This window comes from Oncorhynchus keta, chromosome 22 (assembly GCF_023373465.1).
Source record: "Oncorhynchus keta strain PuntledgeMale-10-30-2019 chromosome 22, Oket_V2, whole genome shotgun sequence".
Classification (NCBI taxonomy): domain Eukaryota; kingdom Metazoa; phylum Chordata; class Actinopteri; order Salmoniformes; family Salmonidae; genus Oncorhynchus; species Oncorhynchus keta.
In genome coordinates, this window is record NC_068442.1 from 50,135,830 (window position 1) to 50,159,063 (window position 23,234).

Here is a 23,234-nt window from a genome sequence, read left to right on the forward strand (position 1 = left end):
CTGCAGAGAAGTACATGGTGGTACGAGATTTGACTTCAGAAGAGTTACAGGGTGTGTTGAGTGGTGGTGTCACGTCAACCCAGGCCGGTGGCATGGTGCAGGAGCAGATGGGGTCAAAATAGTAGTGGGTTTTTAATGAGTGTAGGGTTTGTTGTGTGTTTTTTTTTTTTTTTTTTACAAGTTCTTGTTTTTTTGTTTTTGTTTTTCCTTTTCGCATGTTGTATCACAAAGTATAATGGACTTATATTATAGTTCAGTTGGTCTATTCAAGATATTAGATGTCCACTGCCGTTAAACTACACAACTACAGAAGAAGAAGTGCAGAACTACAGAAGAAGTGCAGAAATACAGAAGAAGAAGTGCACAACTACAGAAGAAGAAGTGCACAACTACAGAAGAAGTGCAGAACTACAGAAGAATAAGTGCAGAACTACAGAAGAAGAAGTGCAGAACTACAGAAGAAGAAGTGCAGAACTACAGAAGAAGAAGTGCAGAACTACAGAAGAAGAAGTGCATAACTACAGAAGAAGAAGTGCATAACTACAGAAGAAGAAGTGCATAACTACAGAAGAAGAAGTGCATAACTACAGAAGAAGAAGTGCATAACTACAGAAGAAGAAGTGCATAACTACAGAAGAAGAAGTGCATAACTACAGAAGAAGTGCATAACTACAGAAGAAGAAGTGCAGAACTACAGAAGAAGAAGTGCAGAACTACAGAAGAAGAAGTGCAGAACTACAGAAGAAGAAGTGCATAACTACAGAAGAAGAAGTGCAGAACTACAGAAGAAGAAGTGCATAACTACAGAAGAAGTGCATAACTACAGAAGAAGAAGTGCTTGTCAGAACAGAAACTATAACATGAAGTCCAAGGAACTGCCTGTAGATCTCTGAGATACAATTGTGAAAAGTGGTGCGTGCGTACAATTGAAGTCGGAAGTTTACATACATCTTAGCGAAATACATTAAAACTCAGTTTTTCACAATTCCTGACATTTAATCAGAGTAAAGATTCGCTGTTTTAGGCCAGTTGGGATCAACACTTTATTTTAAGAATGTGAAATGTCAGAATAATAGTAGAGAGAATTATTTATTTCAGATTTGATTTATTTCATAACATTCCTAGTGGGTCAGAAGTTTCCATACACTCAATTAGTATTTGGTAGCATTGCCTTTAAATTGTTTAACTTGGGTCAAACATTTCGGGTAGCCTTCCACAAACTTCTCACAATAAGTTGGGTGAATTTTGGCCCATTCCTCCTGACAGAGCTGGTGTAACGGAGTCAGGTTTGTAGGCCTCCTTGCTCGCACACGCTTTTTCAGTTCTGCCAACAAATCTTCTATGGGATTGAGGTCAAGGCTTTGTAATGGCCACTCCAATACCTTGACTTTGTTTCCCTTATGCCATGTTGCCACAACTTTGGAAGTATGCTTGGGGTCATTGTACATTTGGAAGACCCATTTGCGACCAAGCTTTAATTTCCTGACTGATGTCTTGAGATGTTGCTTCAATATATGCACATCATTTTCCTTCCTCATGATGCCATCTATTTTGTGAAGTGCACCAGGCCCTCCTGCAGCAAAGCACCCGCACAACATGACGCTGCCACCCCTGTGCTTCACGGTTGGGATGGTGTTCTTTGGCTTGCAAGCCTCCCCCTTTTTCCTCCAAACATAACGATGGTCATTATGGCCAAACAGTTCTATTTTTGTTTCATCAGACCAGAGGACATTTCTCCAAAAAGTATGATCTTTGTCCCCATGTGCAGTTGCAAACCATAGTCTGTTTTTTTTATGGCAGTTTTGGAGCAGTGGCTTCTTCCTTGCTGGGTGGCCTTTCAGGTTATGTCGATATAGGACTCGTTTTACTGTGGATATAGATACTTTTGTACCTGTTTCCTCCAGCATCTTCACAAGGTCCTTTGCTGTTGTTCTGGGATTAATTTGCACTTTTTGCACCAAAGTACATTGATCTCTAGCAGACAGAACTCGTCCTGAGCGGTATGATGGCTGCGTGGTCCCATGGTGTTTATATTTATGTACTATTGTTTGTACAGATGAACGTGTTACTTTCAGGTGTTTGGAAATTGCTCCCAAGGATGAACCAAACTTGTGGAGGTCTACACTTTTTTTCTGAGGTCTTGGCTGTTTTCTTTTGATTTTCCCATGGTGTTAAGCAAAGAAGCATTGAGTTTGACTGTAGGCCTTGAAATACATCCACAGGTACACCTCCAATTGACTCAAATGACGTCAGAAGCTTCTAAAGCTATGACATAATTTCCTGGAATTTTCCAAGCTGTTTAATGGCACAGTCACCTCAGTGTATGTAAACTTCTGACCCATTGGAATTGTGATACATTGAGTTTTAGTGAAATAATCTGTCTGTAATCTGTCTGTAAACAATTGTTGGAAAAATGACTTGTGTCATGCACAAAGTAGATGTCCAAACCGATTTGCCAAAGCTATAGGTTAACAATACATTTGTGGAGTGGTTGAAAAACGAGTTTTAATGATTCCAACCTAAATGTATGTAAACTTCCGACTTCAACTGTATATCTGGGGAAGGGTATAAAATAAATGATAGAGTATTGAAAGTTTCCAAGAGCATTTACATTACATTTACATTTAAGTCATTTAGCAGACGCTCTTATCCAGAGCGACTTACAAATTGGTGCATTCACCTTATGACATCCAGTGGAACAGCCACTTTACAATAGTGCATCTAAATCTTTTAAGGGGGGTGAGAAGGATTACTTTATCCTATCCTAGGTATTCCTTAAAGACCATAGTCTGCACAGTGGTCTCCATCATTTGGAAGTTTAAAAAATATGGAACTAACCAAAAAATACGGAACTAACCAAAAAATACGGAACTGGCCATCCGACTAAACTAAGCAACCCGGGCAAGAAGGACCTTGGTCAGGGAAGTGACCACCCAATGACCACTCTGACAGAACTACAGAGTTCTTTCGCTGAGATGGGAGAACCTACCAGAAGAAGGAAACAGTCTCATCAAACCAATCTGGGCTTCAAGGAAGTGTAGCCACGGAAACCACACCTGAGAAAAAGGCACATGACAGCATGCTTGGGGTTTGCAAAAAGGAACGTGGAAAAACTCTGAGAGCATAAAGGCAAAATATTCTGTGGTCTGAACAATGACCCCAAGCATACAGCCAAAGCAACACTTCAGAACAAGAATGTGAAAGTCATTGAGGGGCCCAGCCAAAGCCCATACTTGAATCCCATTGAAAACCTGTGGAAAGAATTAAAAGATTGCCGTTCACCTCCACTCCCCATTTAACTATGAGAAAATCGGCAAAGAAGAATGGGACAAAATCCCCAAATCCATATAGCCAAAGCTTGTACAGGTAGCTAAGTGGTTTGAGTGTGGGGCCTGTAATTAAGAGGTTGCTAGATCGTATCCCCGAGCTGACAAAAAAATCTGTTGTTCTTCCCCTGAACAAGGCAGTTCCTAGGCCGTCATTGTAAATAAGAATTTGTTCTAAACTGACATGTCTAGTTAAATAAAATAATACAAACATACCCAAGATGTCTCAAAGCAGTAATTCCCCCCCGGTGCTTTCTACAAAGTATTGATCCAGGGGTGTGAATACTTTTGTAAATTATATATTTCTGCATTTCATTTATAATACATTTACAAAAATGTCTAAAAACATGTTTTCACTTTGTTATTACGGGGTATTGTGTGTAGATGGGTGAGAAATGTAATCAGTTTGGAAATCAGGCGGTAACACAACCAGACGTGGAATAAGACGAAGGGTATGAATACTTTCTGAAGGCAGTGTTTTTCTCTTTATAAACATGTATTTACTGATCAGGCATATTTGAAGCGTTTCTCCTTTTAATCGAGCCTTTACATAGCTTGTCAAGCTAGTAGAGAACAAATTCTTATTTTCAATGACGGCCTAGGAACAGTGGGTTAACTGGTCTAGGAACAGTGGGTTAACTGGTCTAGGAACAGTGGGTTAACTGGTCTAGGAACAGTGGGTTAACTGGTCTAGGAACAGTGGGTTAACTGGTCTAGGAACAGTGGGTTAACTGGTCGAGGAACAGTGGGTTAACTGGTCTAGGAACAGTGGGTTAACTGGTCTAGGAACAGTGGATTAACTGGTCGAGGAACAGTGGGTTAACTGGTCTAGGAACAGTGGGCTAACTGGTCTAGGAACAGTGGGTTAACTGGTCTAGGAACAGTGGGTTAACTGGTCTAGGAACAGTGGGTTAAATGGTCTAGGAACAGTGGGCTAACTGGTCTAGGAACAGTGGGTTAACTGGTCTAGGAACAGTGGGTTAACTGGTCTAGGAACAGTGGATTAACTGGTCGAGGAACAGTGGGTTAACTGGTCTAGGAACAGTGGGTTAACTGGTCTAGGAACAGTGGGCTAACTGGTCTAGGAACAGTGGGTTAACTGGTCTAGGAACAGTGGATTAACTGGTCGAGGAACAGTGGGTTAACTGGTCTAGGAACAGTGGGTTAACTGGTCTAGGAACAGTGGGTTAAATGGTCTAGGAACAGTGGGCTAACTGGTCTAGGAACAGTGGGTTAACTGGTCTAGGAACAGTGGGTTAACTGGTCTAGGAACAGTGGGTTAACTGGTCTAGGAACAGTGGGTTAACTGCCTTGTTGTGGTCGGCCTGTCTGGGTTGCCCCCCTCCCTTGGGTTGTACCGTGGCGGAGATCTTTGTGGGCTATACTCGGCCTTGTCTCAGGATGGTAAGTTGGTGGTTGAAGATATCCCTCTAGTGGTGTGGGGGCTGTGCTTTGGCAAAGTGGGTGGGGTTATATCCTTCCTGTTTGGCCCTGTCCGGGGGTGTCCTCGGATGGGGCCACAGTTACCCCTCCTGTCTCAGCCTCCAGTATTTATGCTGCAGTAGTTTATGTGTCGGGGCTAGGGTCAGTTTGTTATATCTGGAGTACTTCTCCTGTCCTATTCGGTGTCCTGTGTGAATCTAAGTGTGCGTTCTCTAATTCTCTCCTTCTCTCTTTCTTTCTCTCTCTCGGAGGACCTGAGCCCTAGGACCATGCCCCAGGACTACCTGACATGATGACTCCTTGCTGTCCCCAGTCCACCTGGCCATGCTGCTGCTCCAGTTTCAACTGGCCTGGGCCCTAGGACCATGTCCCAGGACTACCTGACATGAGGACTCCTTGCTGTCCCCAGTCCACCTGGCCATGCTCCTGCTCCAGTTTCAACTGTTCTGCCTTACTATTATTCAACCATGCTGGTCATTTATGAACATTTGAACATCTTGGCCACGTTCTGTTATAATCTCCACCCGGCACAGCCAGAAGAGGACTGGCCACCCCACATATGCTCTCTCTAATTCTCTCTTTCTTTCTCTCTCTCGGAGGACCTGAGCCCTAGGACCGTGCCCCAGGACTACCTGACATGATGGCTCCTTGCTGTCCCCAGTCCACCTGACTGTGCTGCTGCTCCAGTTTCAACTGTTCTGCCTTATTATTATTCGACCATGCTGGTCATTTATGAACATTTGAACATCTTGGTCATGTTCTGTTATAATCTCTACCCGGCACAGCCAGAAGAGGACTGGCCACCCCACATAGCCCGGTTCCTCTCTAGGTTTCTTCCTAGGTTTTGGCCTTTCTAGGGAGTTTTTCCTAGCCACCGTGCTTTTACACCTGCATTGTTTGCTGTTTGGGGTTTTAGGCTGGGTTTCTGTACAGCACTTTGAGATATCAGCTGATGTACGAAGGGCTATATAAATAAATTTGATTTGATTTGATTTGTTCAGGGGCTGAATGTACTTTGTCAGCTCGAGGATTTGATCTTGCAACCTTTTGGTTACTAGTCCAACGCTCTAACCACTAGGCTACCTGCCGCCTCAGGTGGCCTTTGACAGCTCTACTTATTTAGATTCAGGTTGTCTGTTTGTTATTTTTGTTTGTACATATTGTACATTTGCTACTAATTTTTCACATTGGTAATAAAAGCCTCACTTTGGGCAAGAAAAACTATCCTCGTTGTCAGCCTCTTCACTGTTAAAATCCAACAGCTGGCTCGACCGCACAAGTCCCAAGGGAACGTTCTCTGGTGGCCCTTTGTCTAGTTCCCTGTCCTCAGTTGCTGAGGACCATGTCAGGACCCTTTTTTAGGACGTTCTCAGGACCTTCATTTTACTAGTCCTTAGGGTGTCGCATGATCGTCTCAAGGGAGCGTTCTCTGAGGGACCTTCTTATAGTTCCCGGGGATGTTTTTATGACGTTCTTGGGATGTTGTTGTCACGGTCCCCTGAAGGTTCTTGGGATGTGATGGTTCCAGGTGTCCCAAAGAATTATAAGTAAGGTAATTAAAATGGTATAGGGGTTTTAAGGTAAGTGGTACGCTGTTCAGATAAAATCTTAAATCAAATGACCAACATGATTACAGTTGACATGATCACTCAGTATTGACTTTTCAATATGACCCCACCTGGTGATTTGAACTTTCAACCTCTAGATTTGAGGTATGCTAATCTTTTTGCTGTGCCACAACATCTGTAGAAATTCAGATGTGCCCTACACATTCATCGCCTATGACACACCTCCCCACTTAGTAAATTAGTGCCATCTGCACGTACTCTGTTTTAATGTTACTCCTGCATCACTATGATAAATATAATAGTTGATAGTATCGCTGTTATATGATATTCAGCAGGAGAACATAAAACCATGAGAACACCAATCAGGACTCTATAAACTGCCTCTGAAACCAGTAAAAAAACACTTGACTTAAAAACTCTGTTAATGTTCTGTTAAATGTGTTTCTGGTTCTGTCATGTGCATATCATTTGTGACAGAAAAATGTAACATTTGAAGTGAAACACTAATACAAGTTATATTATAATACATGTTACCTTAAGGCATAAATTAAGTAATGTATTTACATTGGTTTAATTGATAAATCAGCCTTGAATGTATAAAGATATGTTTTGATGTTAAAACGTCAACAATGTTGAGGATAAAAGGACAACATTTTGAGGTTAAAATAATCCCGTTGACCTATAAACAAGTGAACATTGAAATAAAATGAACAATGAACATTTTGGTCATACTATCAACGATAAGATCAAATACCATGTGAGCCTTTTTGTCATCTGAACTTGGATCGTTGGTCACAGTTTGTTGTCAATTAGTCGAACTGGTAAAATATAAATAAATAAAATGATAAGACCCACATATGATTTTTTTTTACATTTATTTACAAACGTGATTTTTAAACCTGTATATATATTTAGATTTTTTAAAAACATTTATATACATCCTCCATACATATTCACTGCCCTCTAAACATGAGGAACTATAATCTTTGCACATTTTCATTAATTCCAATACCTTCCCTGCAATTAATTACATATCAAACAACCTCTTTTGGCCCCTTTGTCTGTGAGGCTATTAAATTAACATATTGCGATATATGTATCAGCAGTAGTTTATTTGTTTCACAGTTTCAATGTAATTTGACCTTTTATTTAACTAGGAAAGTCAGATAAAAACAAATGACAGCCTACCCCAGCCAAAACCTCCCCTAACCAGGATGACACTGGACCAATTGCGCGCCACCCTATGGGACTCCCGATCACAGTCGGTTGCAATACAGCCTGTGATCGAACCATGGTCTGTAGTGACAACTCTAGCACTGAGACACAGTGCCTTAGACCGCTAAGTCACTCGGGAGCCTCTCTTAAACCCTCAACTCAATTCATATCAAGTATATCAGCACATTCAAATCCATTGACACATACAGTATACAGTCCAAATTTTTTATGAAAACTGAACAATCTTATTGAAGTGCAGTGACCCATATGAAAGGGTCTCTGTCTCTCTACGTTGGACTGCAGGGTTTGATGTAAAGAAAAACAAATTACATTATTATTTATTTGACTATTGACGTGGTTAAACATGCTTACAAGACATTTTTGTCTTGACCAAAATTATATTCAAATGACTACCTAAACGAGAAAAGAAATTTCAACTACATTAGTGAGGTAGAGACACTTTGTTTCTTGCTATTTTATAAGGTCCGTGTTACTACAGTGTAGGTGAAGCCTGGTCCAAATGAACAAGGTGTTTTGACTTTCAGTACACAGTCAAAGGGATGCATGACAACGTGGGGCAGCTCGCTGTCCTCTTTGCAACACTATCTGCCAGCACCTCAAACCCCTTTGGTTTGGCATCTCCGAATGTGCCTGCTGACTTTGAGAGTCATTTAAAAACATCACCAGAAAATGTACTTCCACTGTGATGCAGTAGAGGCAAGTAGCCTAGCGGTTAAGAGCGTTGGGCCAGTAACCAAAATGTTGTTGGTTTGACTTCCCCAAGCCGACTAGGTGAAAAATCTGCCGATGTGAGCAAGGCATTTAACCCTAATTGCTCTGAATAAGAATGTTTGCTGAAATGTAATAAATCAAATATTGTCTGGGTCCTACTATGAACAAAGGAGAACTTGAATTGGATGTCAAAACATCCGCCTCCCGGCCCACTCACACATCCCGACTTTTCTCCCCTCGCCTAGTTAAGAGTTCCCACCAGACTATAAGATCTCCACTTTCTGCGAACAGATGAGATTACTGTTCACCAGGTTCCACATGTGTATGAGCTCTGATGGTAGCAGCTTGTGAACCACGATCATGCTCTTAAAGAAACAAGGTTCTTGGTTGAGCTTGCTGTCCTTGTTCTTGACCAGACCAAATGTCTTAAAAGCATTGTGCTTGATGGGTGTGACCTGCAGCACCTCCAGACACATGCCCAGGAACACATCGTCGATGGGGTACAGCTCCAGAGAGTCTGAGGCCCAGTAGAGCCTCCTGGCCAGGGGTGCGTCCATGAGGAACCCACCGCCTCCGGCGTATGGAGGGTAGTGGGTTTTGTTGTAAAGTGCTTGTGGGATGTAGTACTTGTTCTCCTTCCTGCGAATGGGCTTGGCCTTGAAGAGCACGTCACCAACGAAGAGGTTCTTGACCTGGGCGCTGGCCTCCAGGTACTCAAAGATGTTCTCCACACTGACGAAGACGTCGTCGTCGCCCTTGAAGACGTAGCGCACGTCGGCACAGTAGGTGGAGAACCACTTAAGGAAGTGGGTCTCCTTGAGGGTCAGGTTGAAGAAGCTGTCCTGGAAGTCCCATTGGAGTATATCTCTGTAGATGTAGTCCTCGTACTCCAGGAGCTTCTGATGGTTGGCCTTCTCAGCCTCGTTGGACGGCGTCCCCAGCAAGAACACTGTCTTCACCTTCTTGCCGTCAACAACCTGCTCCTTGCCCCACGTCTTGCGGATCACCTCGCGGCGGTCGTGCTGCGTAGCGATGGACTTGATGACCATGAGCAGGTAGGTCTCCCCAGAGCACTTCTCCGGATGGTTGATGAGCATGGGGAAGAAGCGGCAGTGGCGGTACAGAAGGAACTGCTTAAAGTTCTCCTCCAAGCCCCTGAACCAGTCCTGGTTGGTGAAGTTGAGGTTGGCACTGCAGTTGGCACTGGACACGTCCCAGGTCCGGGAGCCAGTTCGCTCCTGGGTGATGCTGGACTCCTCCGTGGTGCCAGTGGCGGTGGCTGTAGACTCGGCTTGTTTTCCCTTGCTAGCCTTCCAGAAGGTGTTGGTCCCTGGGTAGAGGCCCGTATTCTGCTGCTGGGCCCTGTTCTCCCCTCCCTCGGCGGGGGCCTCCATGCGACCCTGCCTCTCGATTTGGAAGGGAGCCCCTCTCTGGACCACCGTCAACGTCACCGCAGCCAGAAAGAACACGACACATACCCGCTTGTAAACCCTCCATTTATCCCTACTGGTCATCCTGAAGAGAGACAGAGGGAAAGGGACTGTTAGTCAGATGAAGAGGGCATGAAAGTCATCTACCATTTCAAATGATCGACTAACTTTGATCACAAAAGCCTGTCATTCTGCATTCTCTACAAAAATCTGATGTCTGTGTGTTGGAACTATACTTTCAATTCCTGTTGATACTATGTTCCAGACTTACTTCTGCTAGCACATGATATAGTGGTTCCTCCTTTAAAAGTTGCGTCATACTACGGCACACCCTGCGTGCTGCTGCAGCCTTCTGTGGCACGTCATTTAATTCTCTGCCATTTCTTCTGTTACTACAAGTTATTGCTAGTTTTACCACCAGCGGCATCTCTGAGAAGCATTTTATAGTATTCTGTATTGGCATTAACAGAGAATTTAAAATGTTTTTTTTTTGTAATAACATAGTATATGGGATTGATTTGAAGAAATTTGGCTCAATTAATTTGATTAATATTATGATGTTTCCATTCAGAGAAAAACTGTCCGTTTGTAAATTCAGACCGTTTCGCTCTCGGAGCGCACACTGGGCGTTTGGGCCGAAGAGTAGGGTTGATTTGAGCATTCTGGCATTACAACGGCAGTCAAGCACCCAGGCTAACGTTGGCTAGCTACCTCCAGACACAAATGAGACCACTCTGACCATTTTACTCGCCCTAGCAGAGCTGGAAAGGCAATTTTCGTGTTAACCAGAGCGTTGGTGATTGTAAATGTGCTGCTGGAAACAATTTAATTACGTTTTTTCCTGAAGTTTACTGACACCGGCCATATTCAATGGGTGTCGTAAAGTAATTATTCTGCTCTCTGAAATCCGTGTAGATAGTAGGTTGGAAACATTAAATTTTTAACAACGTTCTTTTCTGATAAAAAAAACTAGTTCATTGCATCCATCGTGGAGCCCAGTTTCATAATATGACCATATTTCCCAGTTGCTTGCCGTCGTTTTGAAGTAATCGCGAAAAAACAGGCCTTATTTTAGGGCATTTTTCACCCTGCCAGCTCCTATTAGTTCTATTGAGCACAGTGGCACCAACTCGCCTTCCGAATGTTCTATTCCCAACTTATTGTTCAACGTCACAATGCCTGCTTCGCTATTATTGGCAATGGGACCTGCTCATGTTGTTTATAGTTAGAATGTAAACAGAAAAAATAATATTGGAACTCTGTGATCTTCCCATTGTTTCCTATGGGGGAAATATAGGCATGTCTGTCTATTTCGCCAAAAATCTTGCAATGTGTATATATATACATCGGGTGTAACCGGTGTGAAATGGCTTGCTAGTTAGCGGGGTGCGAGCTAATAGCACTTTAATCGGTGACGTCACTCGCTCTGAGACCCTGAAGTAGTTGTTCCCCTTACTCTTTGACACAAAGGAAGTCAAAGTGGACACCTACGAAGACGGCATCTCAGGTAAGCAGCACTGGGCTGTATTGATGATGTCATCTCAGGTAAGCAGCACTGGGCTGTATTGATGATGTCATCTCAGGTAAGCAGCACTGGGCTATATTGATGATGTCATCTCAGGTAAGCAGCACTGGGCTGTATTGATGATGTCATCTCAGGTAAGCAGCACTGGGCTGTATTGATGATGTCATCTCAGGTAAGCAGCACTGGACTGTATTGATGATGTCATCTCAGGTAAGCAGCACTGGGCTATATTGATGATGTCATCTCAGGTAAGCAGCACTGGGCTGTATTGATGATGTCATCTCAGGTAAGCAGCACTGGGCTGTATTGATGATGTCATCTCAGGTAAGCAGCACTGGGCTGTATTGATGATGTCATCTCAGGTAAGCAGCACTGGACTGTATTGACGTATACTAAAAATAACATCTGCTGCTTTAGATGGAACGACCATATCTCAGTTATTGTTTTCACATCTATAAAAAATAAGCTGCTTTCTTTACTTTCAAGGGGTCGAAAATGTAGATATTGCTGCCAGATGTTCACTGTCTGAGGAGGAACAGGCCGTGGAACCTTTATTGCTGGCAAAAGTGTCCATAACCAGAGGTAATTAAACTGTTCTGTGTTCTTCCTCTCTCTGTCTTGTTGTACATGGAACCTGTCTCACATGCATTCATTAAAAAACCCTTAAGATGGCAGCTGCTAATTTTCAGATTTACACCACATGAACACAACCACAATCTGTTGCTGCCAAGTCATGATTTCCATGGGGGTTAGCCTTGCAATAACCAAGTGGTGAGACACATAGCCCTCTGTATTTAAATGTTTCAGGTACACTCCGATAGGTGTCTGCGTCACACACAGTATCTTCTATTGACATTATCTTCTATTGTTTGTTTTTCAGTATAAAGTACTCTGTAGCCACTTTAGTGTGGACACCAGGTAAGACCACACACACACACACAATAACACTCTCTCCTTCACTTCATCCCTCTCCCCCTTCTCCCTAAATCCTCTAGGTTATATCAGCTGTTTTGGTGAACCCCTCCCACATCTGAACTGGCTGACACAGAGGGCATAGCATGATCATAGGTGAGAGGTCACTTGGTCGGGTCAACAGGAAGTATTATTAAAGAGATGCTTTCCATTGAAATAGAGATAGAGATGTAGTAGTCCCGGAGTTAATGATCCGAGGTCAGTTTTGCATTTCACCTCCTGATTTAAGATGACTGACCGTGTTAGAATAAATAAAACAAGGCTTAATCATGCTCTCTCTCTATCCATCTGTCTCTCGTCTGCAGAGATGTTTTGATGTGAGAGAGGAAGCCAGTCCCGTCATCGCCACCTCACCCGCTCTTAAGGTAACCTTCGGGCCAACTGGGTGCCCCAAGGCTGGTTAGGAGACACCGCAATTGTGATGAACTGAGAGAATATTAGGGAAGCACTGTAATTCATGAATCACATGCTGTCTGCCGCTGTTCTTACCTCTTTCCCTTTCTGTCTTCTACACGTCTCTCCCCACCCCGTCTTTCTTCCTCGTTTTATAAAGCACACCATATGTGCATTGAAGTACAGATTGAACTTGTATTTATAATATTATAATTATCATAATTATAATGCATTTATGTAGTTATACCACCTGGATAATGAACTTCTTTCAATAAAACGTTTCACATTCTCCACTGGTTGAAATGAAATATCTCATTGAAATACTATCCTGTGTCCTCAGATTCATGCGGATAATGGGAGTTAGATTTTCATAGTTTTTTTCCCCCGGTATATATGAATTACAAATCAAGGTTCATGGATTGGTATGAATATTAGTTCAGAACCTAACGTGTTAGCGTCTATACACAGATCGGCTCCATACCGTATAGCTAGTTACACATCCATAGGCACACAGATCAGCTACATACCGTATAGCTAGTTACACATCCATAGGCACACAGATCAGCTACATACTGTATAGCTAGTTACACATCCATAGGCACAACATACCGTATAGCTAGTTACACATCCATAGGCACACAGATCAGCTACATACCGTATAGCTAGTTACACATCCATAGGCACACAGATCGGCTCCATACCGTATAGCTAGTTACACATCCATAGGCACACAGATCAGCTACATACCGTATAGCTAGTTACACATCCATAGGCACACAGATCAGCTACATACTGTATAGCTAGTTACACATCCATAGGCACACAGATCAGCTACATACTGTATAGCTAGTTACACATCCATAGGCACACAGATCAGCTACATACTGTATAGCTAGTTACACATCCATAGGCACACAGATCAGCTACATACTGTATAGCTAGTTACACATCCATAGGCACACAGATCGGCTACATACTGTATAGCTAGTTACACATCCATAGGCACACAGATCAGCTACATACTGTATAGCTAGTTACACATCCATAGGCACACAGATCAGCTACATACTGTATAGCTAGTTACACATCCATAGGCACACAGATGTACATACTGTATACTGCTAGTTACACATCCATAGGCACACAGATCAGCTACATACTGTATAGCTAGTTACACATCCATAGGCACACAGATCAGCTACATACCGTATAGCTAGTTACACATCCATAGGCACACAGATCGGCTACATACTGTATAGCTAGTTACACATCCATAGGCACACAGATCGGCTACATACTGTATAGCTAGTTACACATCCATAGGCACACAGATCAGCTACATACTGTATAGCTAGTTACACATCCATAGGCACACAGATCAGCTACATACTGTATAGCTAGTTACACATCCATAGGCACAACATACCGTATAGCTAGTTACACATCCATAGGCACACAGATCGGCTACATACTGTATAGCTAGTTACACATCCATAGGCACACAGATCAGCTACATACTGTATAGCCATCCATAGGCACACAGATCAGCTACATACTGTATAGCTAGTTACACATCCATAGGCACACAGATCAGCTACATACTGTATAGCTAGTTACACATCCATAGGCACACAGATCAGCTACATACTGTATAGCTAGTTACACATCCATAGGCACACAGATCAGCTACATACTGTATAGCTAGTTACACATCCATAGGCACACAGATCGGCTACATACTGTATAGCTAGTTACACATCCATAGGCACACAGATCAGCTACATACTGTATAGCTAGTTACACATCCATAGGCACACAGATCGGCTACATACTGTATAGCTAGTTACACATCCATAGGCACACAGATCAGCTACATACTGTATAGCTAGTTACACATCCATAGGCACACAGATCAGCTACATACTGTATAGCTAGTTACACATCCATAGGCACACAGATCGGCTACATACTGTATAGCTAGTTACACATCCATAGGCACACAGATCGGCTACATACTGTATAGCTAGTTACACATCCATAGGCACACAGATCAGCTACATACTGTATAGCTAGTTACACATCCATAGGCACACAGATCGGCTACATACTGTATAGCTAGTTACACATCCATAGGCACACAGATCAGCTACATACTGTATAGCTAGTTACACATCCATAGGCACACAGATCAGCTACATACTGTATAGCTAGTTACACATCCATAGGCACACAGATCGGCTACATACTGTATAGCTAGTTACACATCCATAGGCACACAGATCAGCTACATACTGTATAGCTAGTTACACATCCATAGGCACACAGATCGGCTACATACTGTATAGCTAGTTACACATCCATAGGCACACAGATCGGCTACATACTGTATAGCTAGTTACACATCCATAGGCACACAGATCAGCTACATACTGTATAGCTAGTTACACATCCATAGGCACACAGATCGGCTACATACTGTATAGCTAGTTACACATCCATAGGCACACAGATCAGCTACATACTGTATAGCTAGTTACACATCCATAGGCACACAGATCAGCTACATACTGTATAGCTAGTTACACATCCATAGGCACACAGATCGGCTACATACTGTATAGCTAGTTACACATCCATAGGCACACAGATCGGCTACATACTGTATAGCTAGTTACACATCCATAGGCACACAGATCAGCTACATACTGTATAGCTAGTTACACATCCATAGGCACACAGATCGGCTACATACTGTATAGCTAGTTACACATCCATAGGCACACAGATCGGCTACATACTGTATAGCTAGTTACACATCCATAGGCACACAGATCAGCTACATACTGTATAGCTAGTTACACATCCATAGGCACACAGATCAGCTACATACTGTATAGCTAGTTACACATCCATAGGCACAACATACCGTATAGCTAGTTACACATCCATAGGCACACAGATCGGCTACATACTGTATAGCTAGTTACACATCCATAGGCACACAGATCAGCTACATACTGTATAGCTAGTTACACATCCATAGGCACACAGATCAGCTACATACTGTATAGCTAGTTACACATCCATAGGCACACAGATCAGCTACATACTGTATAGCTAGTTACACATCCATAGGCACACAGATCAGCTACATACTGTATAGCTAGTTACACATCCATAGGCACACAGATCAGCTACATACTGTATAGCTAGTTACACATCCATAGGCACACAGATCGGCTACATACTGTATAGCTAGTTACACATCCATAGGCACACAGATCAGCTACATACTGTATAGCTAGTTACACATCCATAGGCACAACATACCGTATAGCTAGTTACACATCCATAGGCACACAGATCGGCTACATACTGTATAGCTAGTTACACATCCATAGGCACACAGATCAGCTACATACTGTATAGCTAGTTACACATCCATAGGCACAACATACCGTATAGCTAGTTACACATCCATAGGCACACAGATCAGCTACATACTGTATAGCTAGTTACATATCCATAGGCACACAGATCAGCTACATACTGTATAGCTAGTTACACATCCATAGGCACACAGATCAGCTACATACTGTATAGCTAGTTACACATCCATAGGCACACAGATCGGCTACATACTGTATAGCTAGTTACACATCCATAGGCACACAGATCAGCTACATACTGTATAGCTAGTTACACATCCATAGGCACACAGATCAGCTACATACTGTATAGCTAGTTACACATCCATAGGCACACAGATCGGCTACATACTGTATAGCTAGTTACACATCCATAGGCACACAGATCGGCTACATACTGTATAGCTAGTTACACATCCATAGGCACACAGATCAGCTACATACTGTATAGCTAGTTACACATCCATAGGCACACAGATCAGCTACATACTGTATAGCTAGTTACACATCCATAGGCACAACATACCGTATAGCTAGTTACACATCCATAGGCACACAGATCGGCTACATACTGTATAGCTAGTTACACATCCATAGGCACACAGATCAGCTACATACTGTATAGCTAGTTACACATCCATAGGCACACAGATCAGCTACATACTGTATAGCTAGTTACACATCCATAGGCACACAGATCAGCTACATACTGTATAGCTAGTTACACATCCATAGGCACACAGATCAGCTACATACTGTATAGCTAGTTACACATCCATAGGCACACAGATCAGCTACATACTGTATAGCTAGTTACACATCCATAGGCACACAGATCAGCTACATACTGTATAGCTAGTTACACATCCATAGGCACACAGATCGGCTACATACTGTATAGCTAGTTACACATCCATAGGCACACAGTTATTTTTATCCTCCACTAGATAATAAGTAAATAGTGAGCTAGCTATGTTACTTCAGATGCATTGCAAGGCAAGCTTACACAATTGTACATTCAATTTGCAGTAAATGCTTTAGCTAGCTAGATTCGTTACATCCACCGTTTCACAAGACGACTGCCTGGTTTGCTGGTTTTCTCAGGAGTCGCTAAAACATTAAACAACACGAATTACAAATGCATTCTCCTAACACTAGCTAGCTGGCTAATGTTAGCTAGTCAGATGAACTTGCTAAATAGCGATTTTCATAAATTAACTTTATGACAACGAAAAAATATGCACAAACGTTTGTCTCTACATTAACTAACATATTCCTCTCAAGTGTAATTTATTTTTGCTTGAGTCCTTATGACTTTATAAGAATTTACATCTGCATCCTCCATACTGTTTTGTCAGCCATCTTTGCTGAAGAAAGTCACCAGGCAACGGTGGCCCCGCGTCAAAATTCGTCATTGGAACCACTCGATATGATTGGTCATATAAAAACCTTGGGACCCAAATGTATAATGAGTGCTCTAACTCCCCCTTGTGGTGGTCTGTAGCCGAGATGCTGTGTACCTCTAACTCCCCCTGGTGGTGGTCTGGAGCAATGAAGCAGTGATGCTGGGTACCTCTAACTCCCCCTTGTGGTGGTCTGGAACAATGAAGCCGTGTCACTGGGTACCTCTAAGTCCCGCTGTGCAAGCTCGCAACTTTTAAAAGGAGGTACCACTGTAGCAATAGGAGGAAGAAGGATTGAGAAACTAACTGCAAATAACAATACGCTGAACTCCGCCTAGCAGAGACAACTTTGTATTAGCAACTATTAATTATGAGCTTATATGGTATTAAAGTTAAGGGACATCACCCTGGGCGGGATGATCCCCAGTAGGGGATAAAAAGGGAAAACACCATCTTTTGTACAGGGTGTGTTACTTGCAAATTACTGTGTAGTTGTGTAATAAAGTGTATACTCCGGGTTGCAATCTGGCTTGCAATACTTAATAAACAAACTAACCCTTGATCAAAGAAGTTTCCTGTGGTCTCTTTGTATAAACATAGGGCAGATTTCCCTTACAGTGCTCGACCAGTCGGCAAAAGCCCACATCACCCACGACAGAAAATGGTTGATTGTCAAGGGCAATGAATTACATTATCTTGGCTTTAATAACCCCTTGAGACTAGGGGGCAGTATTTTGATGTTTGGATGAAAAACGTACCCAAATGAAACTGCCTATTTCTCAGGCCAAAGAAGCTAGAATATGCATATAATTGGCAGATTAGGATAGAAAAAAATTAAAAAGTTTCCAAAACTGTCAAAATATTGTCTGTGAGTATAACAGAGCTGATATTGCAGGTGAAAATAATATAATAATAATAATAATATATGCCATTTAGCAGACGCTTTTATCCAAAGCGACTTACAGTCATGTGTGCATACATTCTACGTATGAAAACCTGAGGAAAACCCAACCAGGAAATACTGTTATTTTGAAAACTCTCTGTTCCATTGCAAGCCTGTCCTCCATTTAAATGGATATCAACCAGATTCCTTTCCCTATAACTTCCATAAGGTGTGAACAGTCTTTAGACATAGTTTCAGGCTTTTATTCTGAAAAATGAGCGAGAATGATCACATCGCGTCAGTGGATAGCTGTGTGTCCCCAGAGTTTTGCATGAGCGAGCAGTTTGGAGCAGACCTTTTCTCTCTCTCTCCTATTGAAAAGGCTACCACCAGGTTGAAATATTATTGATTATTTATTGTAAAAACAGCCCGAGGATTGATTATAAAGAACGTTTGACATGTTTCTACAAACTTTACGGATACTATTTGGAATTTTAGTCTGCCCGTCGTGACCTGTACGAGCCTGTGGATTACTCAACAAAACGTGCCAACCAAATGGAGGTTTTGGGATATAAAAATAATCTTTATCGAACAAAACAAACATTTATTGTGTAACTGGGAGTCTCGTGAGTGCAAACATCTGAAGATCATCAAAGGTAAGCGATTCATTTGATTTATTTTCTGACTTTCGTGACCAATCTACTTTGCTGCTAGCTGTGTAATGTTTTGTCTGCTGAGAGAGCTGTCCTCACATAAACGCTTGGTTTGCTTTGCTGTAAAGCTTTTTTTTTTTAAAATCTGACACGACAGGTAGATTAACAACAAGCTAAGCTGTGTTTTGCTATATTGCACTTGTGATTTCATAAAAATGTAATATTTTTAGTAATTTAATTTGAATTTGGCGCTCTGCAAGTCAGGGATCGGTGCGCCAAGAGGTTTTAATGGATTTCGCCTTTGAGTTGTCTCGCTGAAATTTTGTTACTCTTTCAAATGACTGCTCGACTTGTTGACTGCTCGATCCACACAGCAGACGTTGTCGGCTAGTTTAGGAATGCTGTGTTGCACGTATAGCGCCGCATTTTATGTGGCGTCATTACGTCATGTACCTATGTTATATGGGTATGCATGTCAGCTTTGACACCGGTTTTGCACATTGGCGTTAAACTAGACATCGGTCGATTCCGATATGCTCACCGATATATTGTGCATCCCTAATTCAGACCCTTTACTCAGTACTTTGTTGAAGCACCTTTGGCAGCGATTACAGCCGCGAGTCTTCTTGGGTATGACGCTACAAGCTTGACACACCTGTATTTGGGGAGATCCTCCCATTCTTTCTCTGCAGATCCTCCCAAGCGACGCTTGGATGGGGAGAGTCGCTGCACAGCTATTTTCAGGTGTCTCCAGAGATGTTCGATCGGGTTCAAATCCAGGTTCTGGCTGGGCCACTCAAGGACATTCAGAGACTTGTCCCAAAGCCACTCCTACTTTGCCTTGGCTATGTGCTTAGGGTTGTTGTCCTGTTGGAACCTTCACCCCAGTCTGAGGTCCTGAGCGCTGTGGAGCAGGTTTTCATCAAGGATCTCACTGTACTTTGCTCCATTCATCTTTCACTCGAACCTGACTAGTCTCCCAGTCCCTGCCGCTGAAAAACATCCCTACAGAAACAACTGTTTTTGCGTTTGTCATTATGGGGTATTGTGTGTAGATTGATGAGGAAATGTTTTTATTTAATACATTTTAGAATATGGCTGTAACGTAACAAAAAGTGGAAGAAGGGGTCTGTATACTTTCCAAATGCACTGTAATTATAAATATGACATCCGAATGTTGAAAATCAGATTTTTCCCAAGCTGATCACTGTCTGCAGCTGACTCTGTTCGTAGTGTAATAAGACAGGCAGGGAGAGTGAGCTCTTCCGTGGTGGTTGGCGGACCCTCAACCTACTGGCCTGTAGCCATGCGTGGAATCGACTGTGCCACAAAAGTGTGCTGAAGTGGCAAAGTCGATATCCACAGTTATAAACACAGGGTGGTGTTATTTATGGTCGTAAACATTATCTTGAGTTACTTCTATGAGGGGAAGGGTGTTCAATTTATTTTAACCCCCCCCCCCCGTAGTTTCCAACATGTAATTTTGTCATTTGGGTGACCTGTCCCTTTAACTTTAAAGTTTAAATTTGTATCTCCACCATCAAGGGGGGAGGGGGGGGGGGACTTTAATGTTTTGCCTGGGATTGTTACTGTTGTCACGGATATTTTGATACAGTTACACTAATGTTGTCTCTTTCTGTTCTGAGCCAAGATGTTCTCTTCAAAGACAGCATGTAACTTCAGTTAGACTTCTTATGATGCTTTGTTTAAATAATTATATGAATAAAAAGTGATTAAATGATAAAAAGTATACAATTGTGTTTGTTGGATAGTTTTTTTGTCATACTCTGATAGGTCTACTCTGTGTGTCATTGTGTTTGTAAATAGGCTATAATTTAATTGTATCTCTGTAACTTCTGCTAACCCATTATCATTTGATCTCTGTAACTTCTGCTAACCCATTATCACTTGATCTCTGTAACTTCTGCTAACCCATTATCATTTGATCTCTGTAACTTCTGCTAACCCATTATCATTTGATCTCTGTAACTTCCGCTAACCCATTATCATTTGATCTCTGTAACTTCTGCTAACCCATTATCATTTGATCTCTGTAACTTCTGCTAACCCATTATCATTTGATCTCTGTAACTTCCGTAACCCATTTGATATCTGTAACTTCTGGTAACCAATTGTCATTTGTGAATGCCTAGTCCTTAGGTTGAAAGATTGAGTAAGAACAAACTATGCCAATTCTACACGGTGATAAAATCAAGGTCTTTTCTCTCTAGGGTAGCAGGTAGCCTCGCGATTAAAAGCGTTGGGCCAAAACGGCATGGTTCGAGTCCCCGAGCCGACTAGGTAAAAAAAATCTGTCGATGTGCCCCTGAGCAAGGCACTTTACCCTAATTGTAACTCGCTCTGGCTAAGAGCGTCTACTAAATGACTAAAATGTAACGTCACTATACCCTGCACTAGAACTAGTTCGAGACAGTCCCAGTCAGACGCACTGAAATCTTTGCACGGAGTAGCCTGTGAAAACTATTTCAAAACACAAGTTAGAAAGTCGACTAATCCCTAAAACTGTTTTATTTCAGTTGTTAGATCGTTTTTAGTCACTTTAGTGGTCTACTATGATGTGTGATGACAACTGACAAGGCTGTCATCAAAAACCTCATGAGAGTCGATTCTCCCTATATGAGGGCTAATACACTTCAATATAAAATATGCCTTTTACGCATTAATAAATTAACGTAACCATAGAAGAAAATAACGGTGCCACGTGCAATTATAGTTATAGGGCGGCAATATATCGTATTTATTTGTCTCAATAAGGCATTACCGTTGTCCTTATTACACAATTGCAAAGGTGAAGAACACACAAATATATTCTTCATAAGAATTTCTATAACCTTCTAATAAACAAGAAGAACAATAATAATAATATAAAATAGTCTGCTTCTACACAAGGACAACGCACAGCATTACACGGTCGGTAGGCTATCATTTAAAAAAAATATTATACTTACATTTTCTTCGAATGCTGATTCCACGTGCAAGTAAAGTCACTGAATATCACCTTACTGTGCCTTAAAAGGGATGGCTTGCTTACGGTCCTTTCAAATGGATGCCAAGAAATAGTCCATTCTCTTTTTTGGAAGTGAACGAAGAAACCAGAGAACGTTACTTTGCCTCCGGTCGCGTATTTATCTGAAGCGTACGTTGGGATCAATGCCATCAAGTGGTTACTCTCGACAGCTCTGCATCTTTAAAAGCATGACCGAGGCTGTATGCAAATAGTGAATATGCATGACAGAGTAGTCCTTCCGCCCATCCCTAAAATAGGCCAAAAAAAAGATCTCTCAATTCAAAATTTAGATTCATCAGTTGTGTCTTGATTTCATGTTTTTATTTCATCACATCTCCATCAATACATAAGACCTACAAGGCAAATGTGTTGTTGTTTTTCTTCTTCACAGATTCGGCAAAATTGTCTCCAGATGTAACTTAATTGACACAGATGTGATCTGCGGCTGCAGCAAAAATATTATTACCATGTTGAATTTATTATATATATATATATTTTTTTTTAAATAATCAATTTAACAACAATGGAATAATAACAATAATGTTATCAATACTAATACTCATAGTACATAATAATATAAGCATAGCTGTATAATTATAATAATGAATATTGTTACGATTGTTGCTACAGTAATTATGTTATTGTATAGTATTATATCCATGTAGTATAATACTAATATTCTTGTGCTGGTTTTGAATGTTTATTTATTATTATGATGTTCATAATGATATTAATAATCTTGAAATGATTAATATTACTTTTGTTATTTATTATATTGGAATTATTATTATTAATATTATTATTATCCATTGTTTTCTATTGTAAAACATTGGTAGTTACTTTGCCTCGTGGAACAACGGTGGTAGGTGGAAGTTTTCTTTGTAGACAGGTGTGTCTGTGCTTCATTTGAATTGTGAGTCGAGGGCGTCACGCCGACCTTTGGATAATAGCACACTTAATCTGGTCAATAGCAATAGCGTGAAAGTCCCTGCTCTAACAGGATACAAGCAGGTACGCTAACTGGCTGGAGAAAGGGTATCTGACGTCATCAACGTGTTCCTGGAGGTTAATGAGCTGCCCTCAAGCAAATTATATGAATCTGTTCCTAATGTTATATATGTGCATGCCTATAGGCTTATGGTGCGCACAGGCGTAGTGTACTCAGGGACGTCTCTTATTTGTTCAAAGATGTGTCATCCAGATGCGTATTAAACATGTGGTCAGTCAATGCTGGT

The 23,234-nt window shown here is 41.7% G+C and overlaps 1 protein-coding gene across 2 annotated transcripts; it reads right to left on the bottom strand.

The window, feature by feature from the left end:
- Nucleotides 1–7,195: 7,195 nt before the first annotated feature.
- b3gnt7 (UDP-GlcNAc:betaGal beta-1,3-N-acetylglucosaminyltransferase 7) lies at nt 7,196–22,353 on the bottom strand. 2 transcript variants are annotated; one of them, XM_035799218.2, is made up of 2 exons: nt 21,941–22,353; nt 7,196–9,799 (listed from the first exon to the last, which is right to left on the bottom strand). In XM_035799218.2, exons 1-2 carry the CDS (start codon nt 22,147–22,149, stop codon nt 8,548–8,550), a joined length of 1,461 nt encoding a protein of 486 aa, XP_035655111.1. In that variant the 5' UTR covers nt 22,150–22,353; the 3' UTR covers nt 7,196–8,547. The 2 variants fall into 2 exon arrangements, with proteins under 2 accessions (XP_035655111.1, XP_052331463.1); XM_052475503.1 differs by lacking the exon at nt 21,941–22,353 and adding an exon at nt 19,627–19,899.
- Between the last annotated feature and the right edge of the window lie 881 nt (nt 22,354–23,234).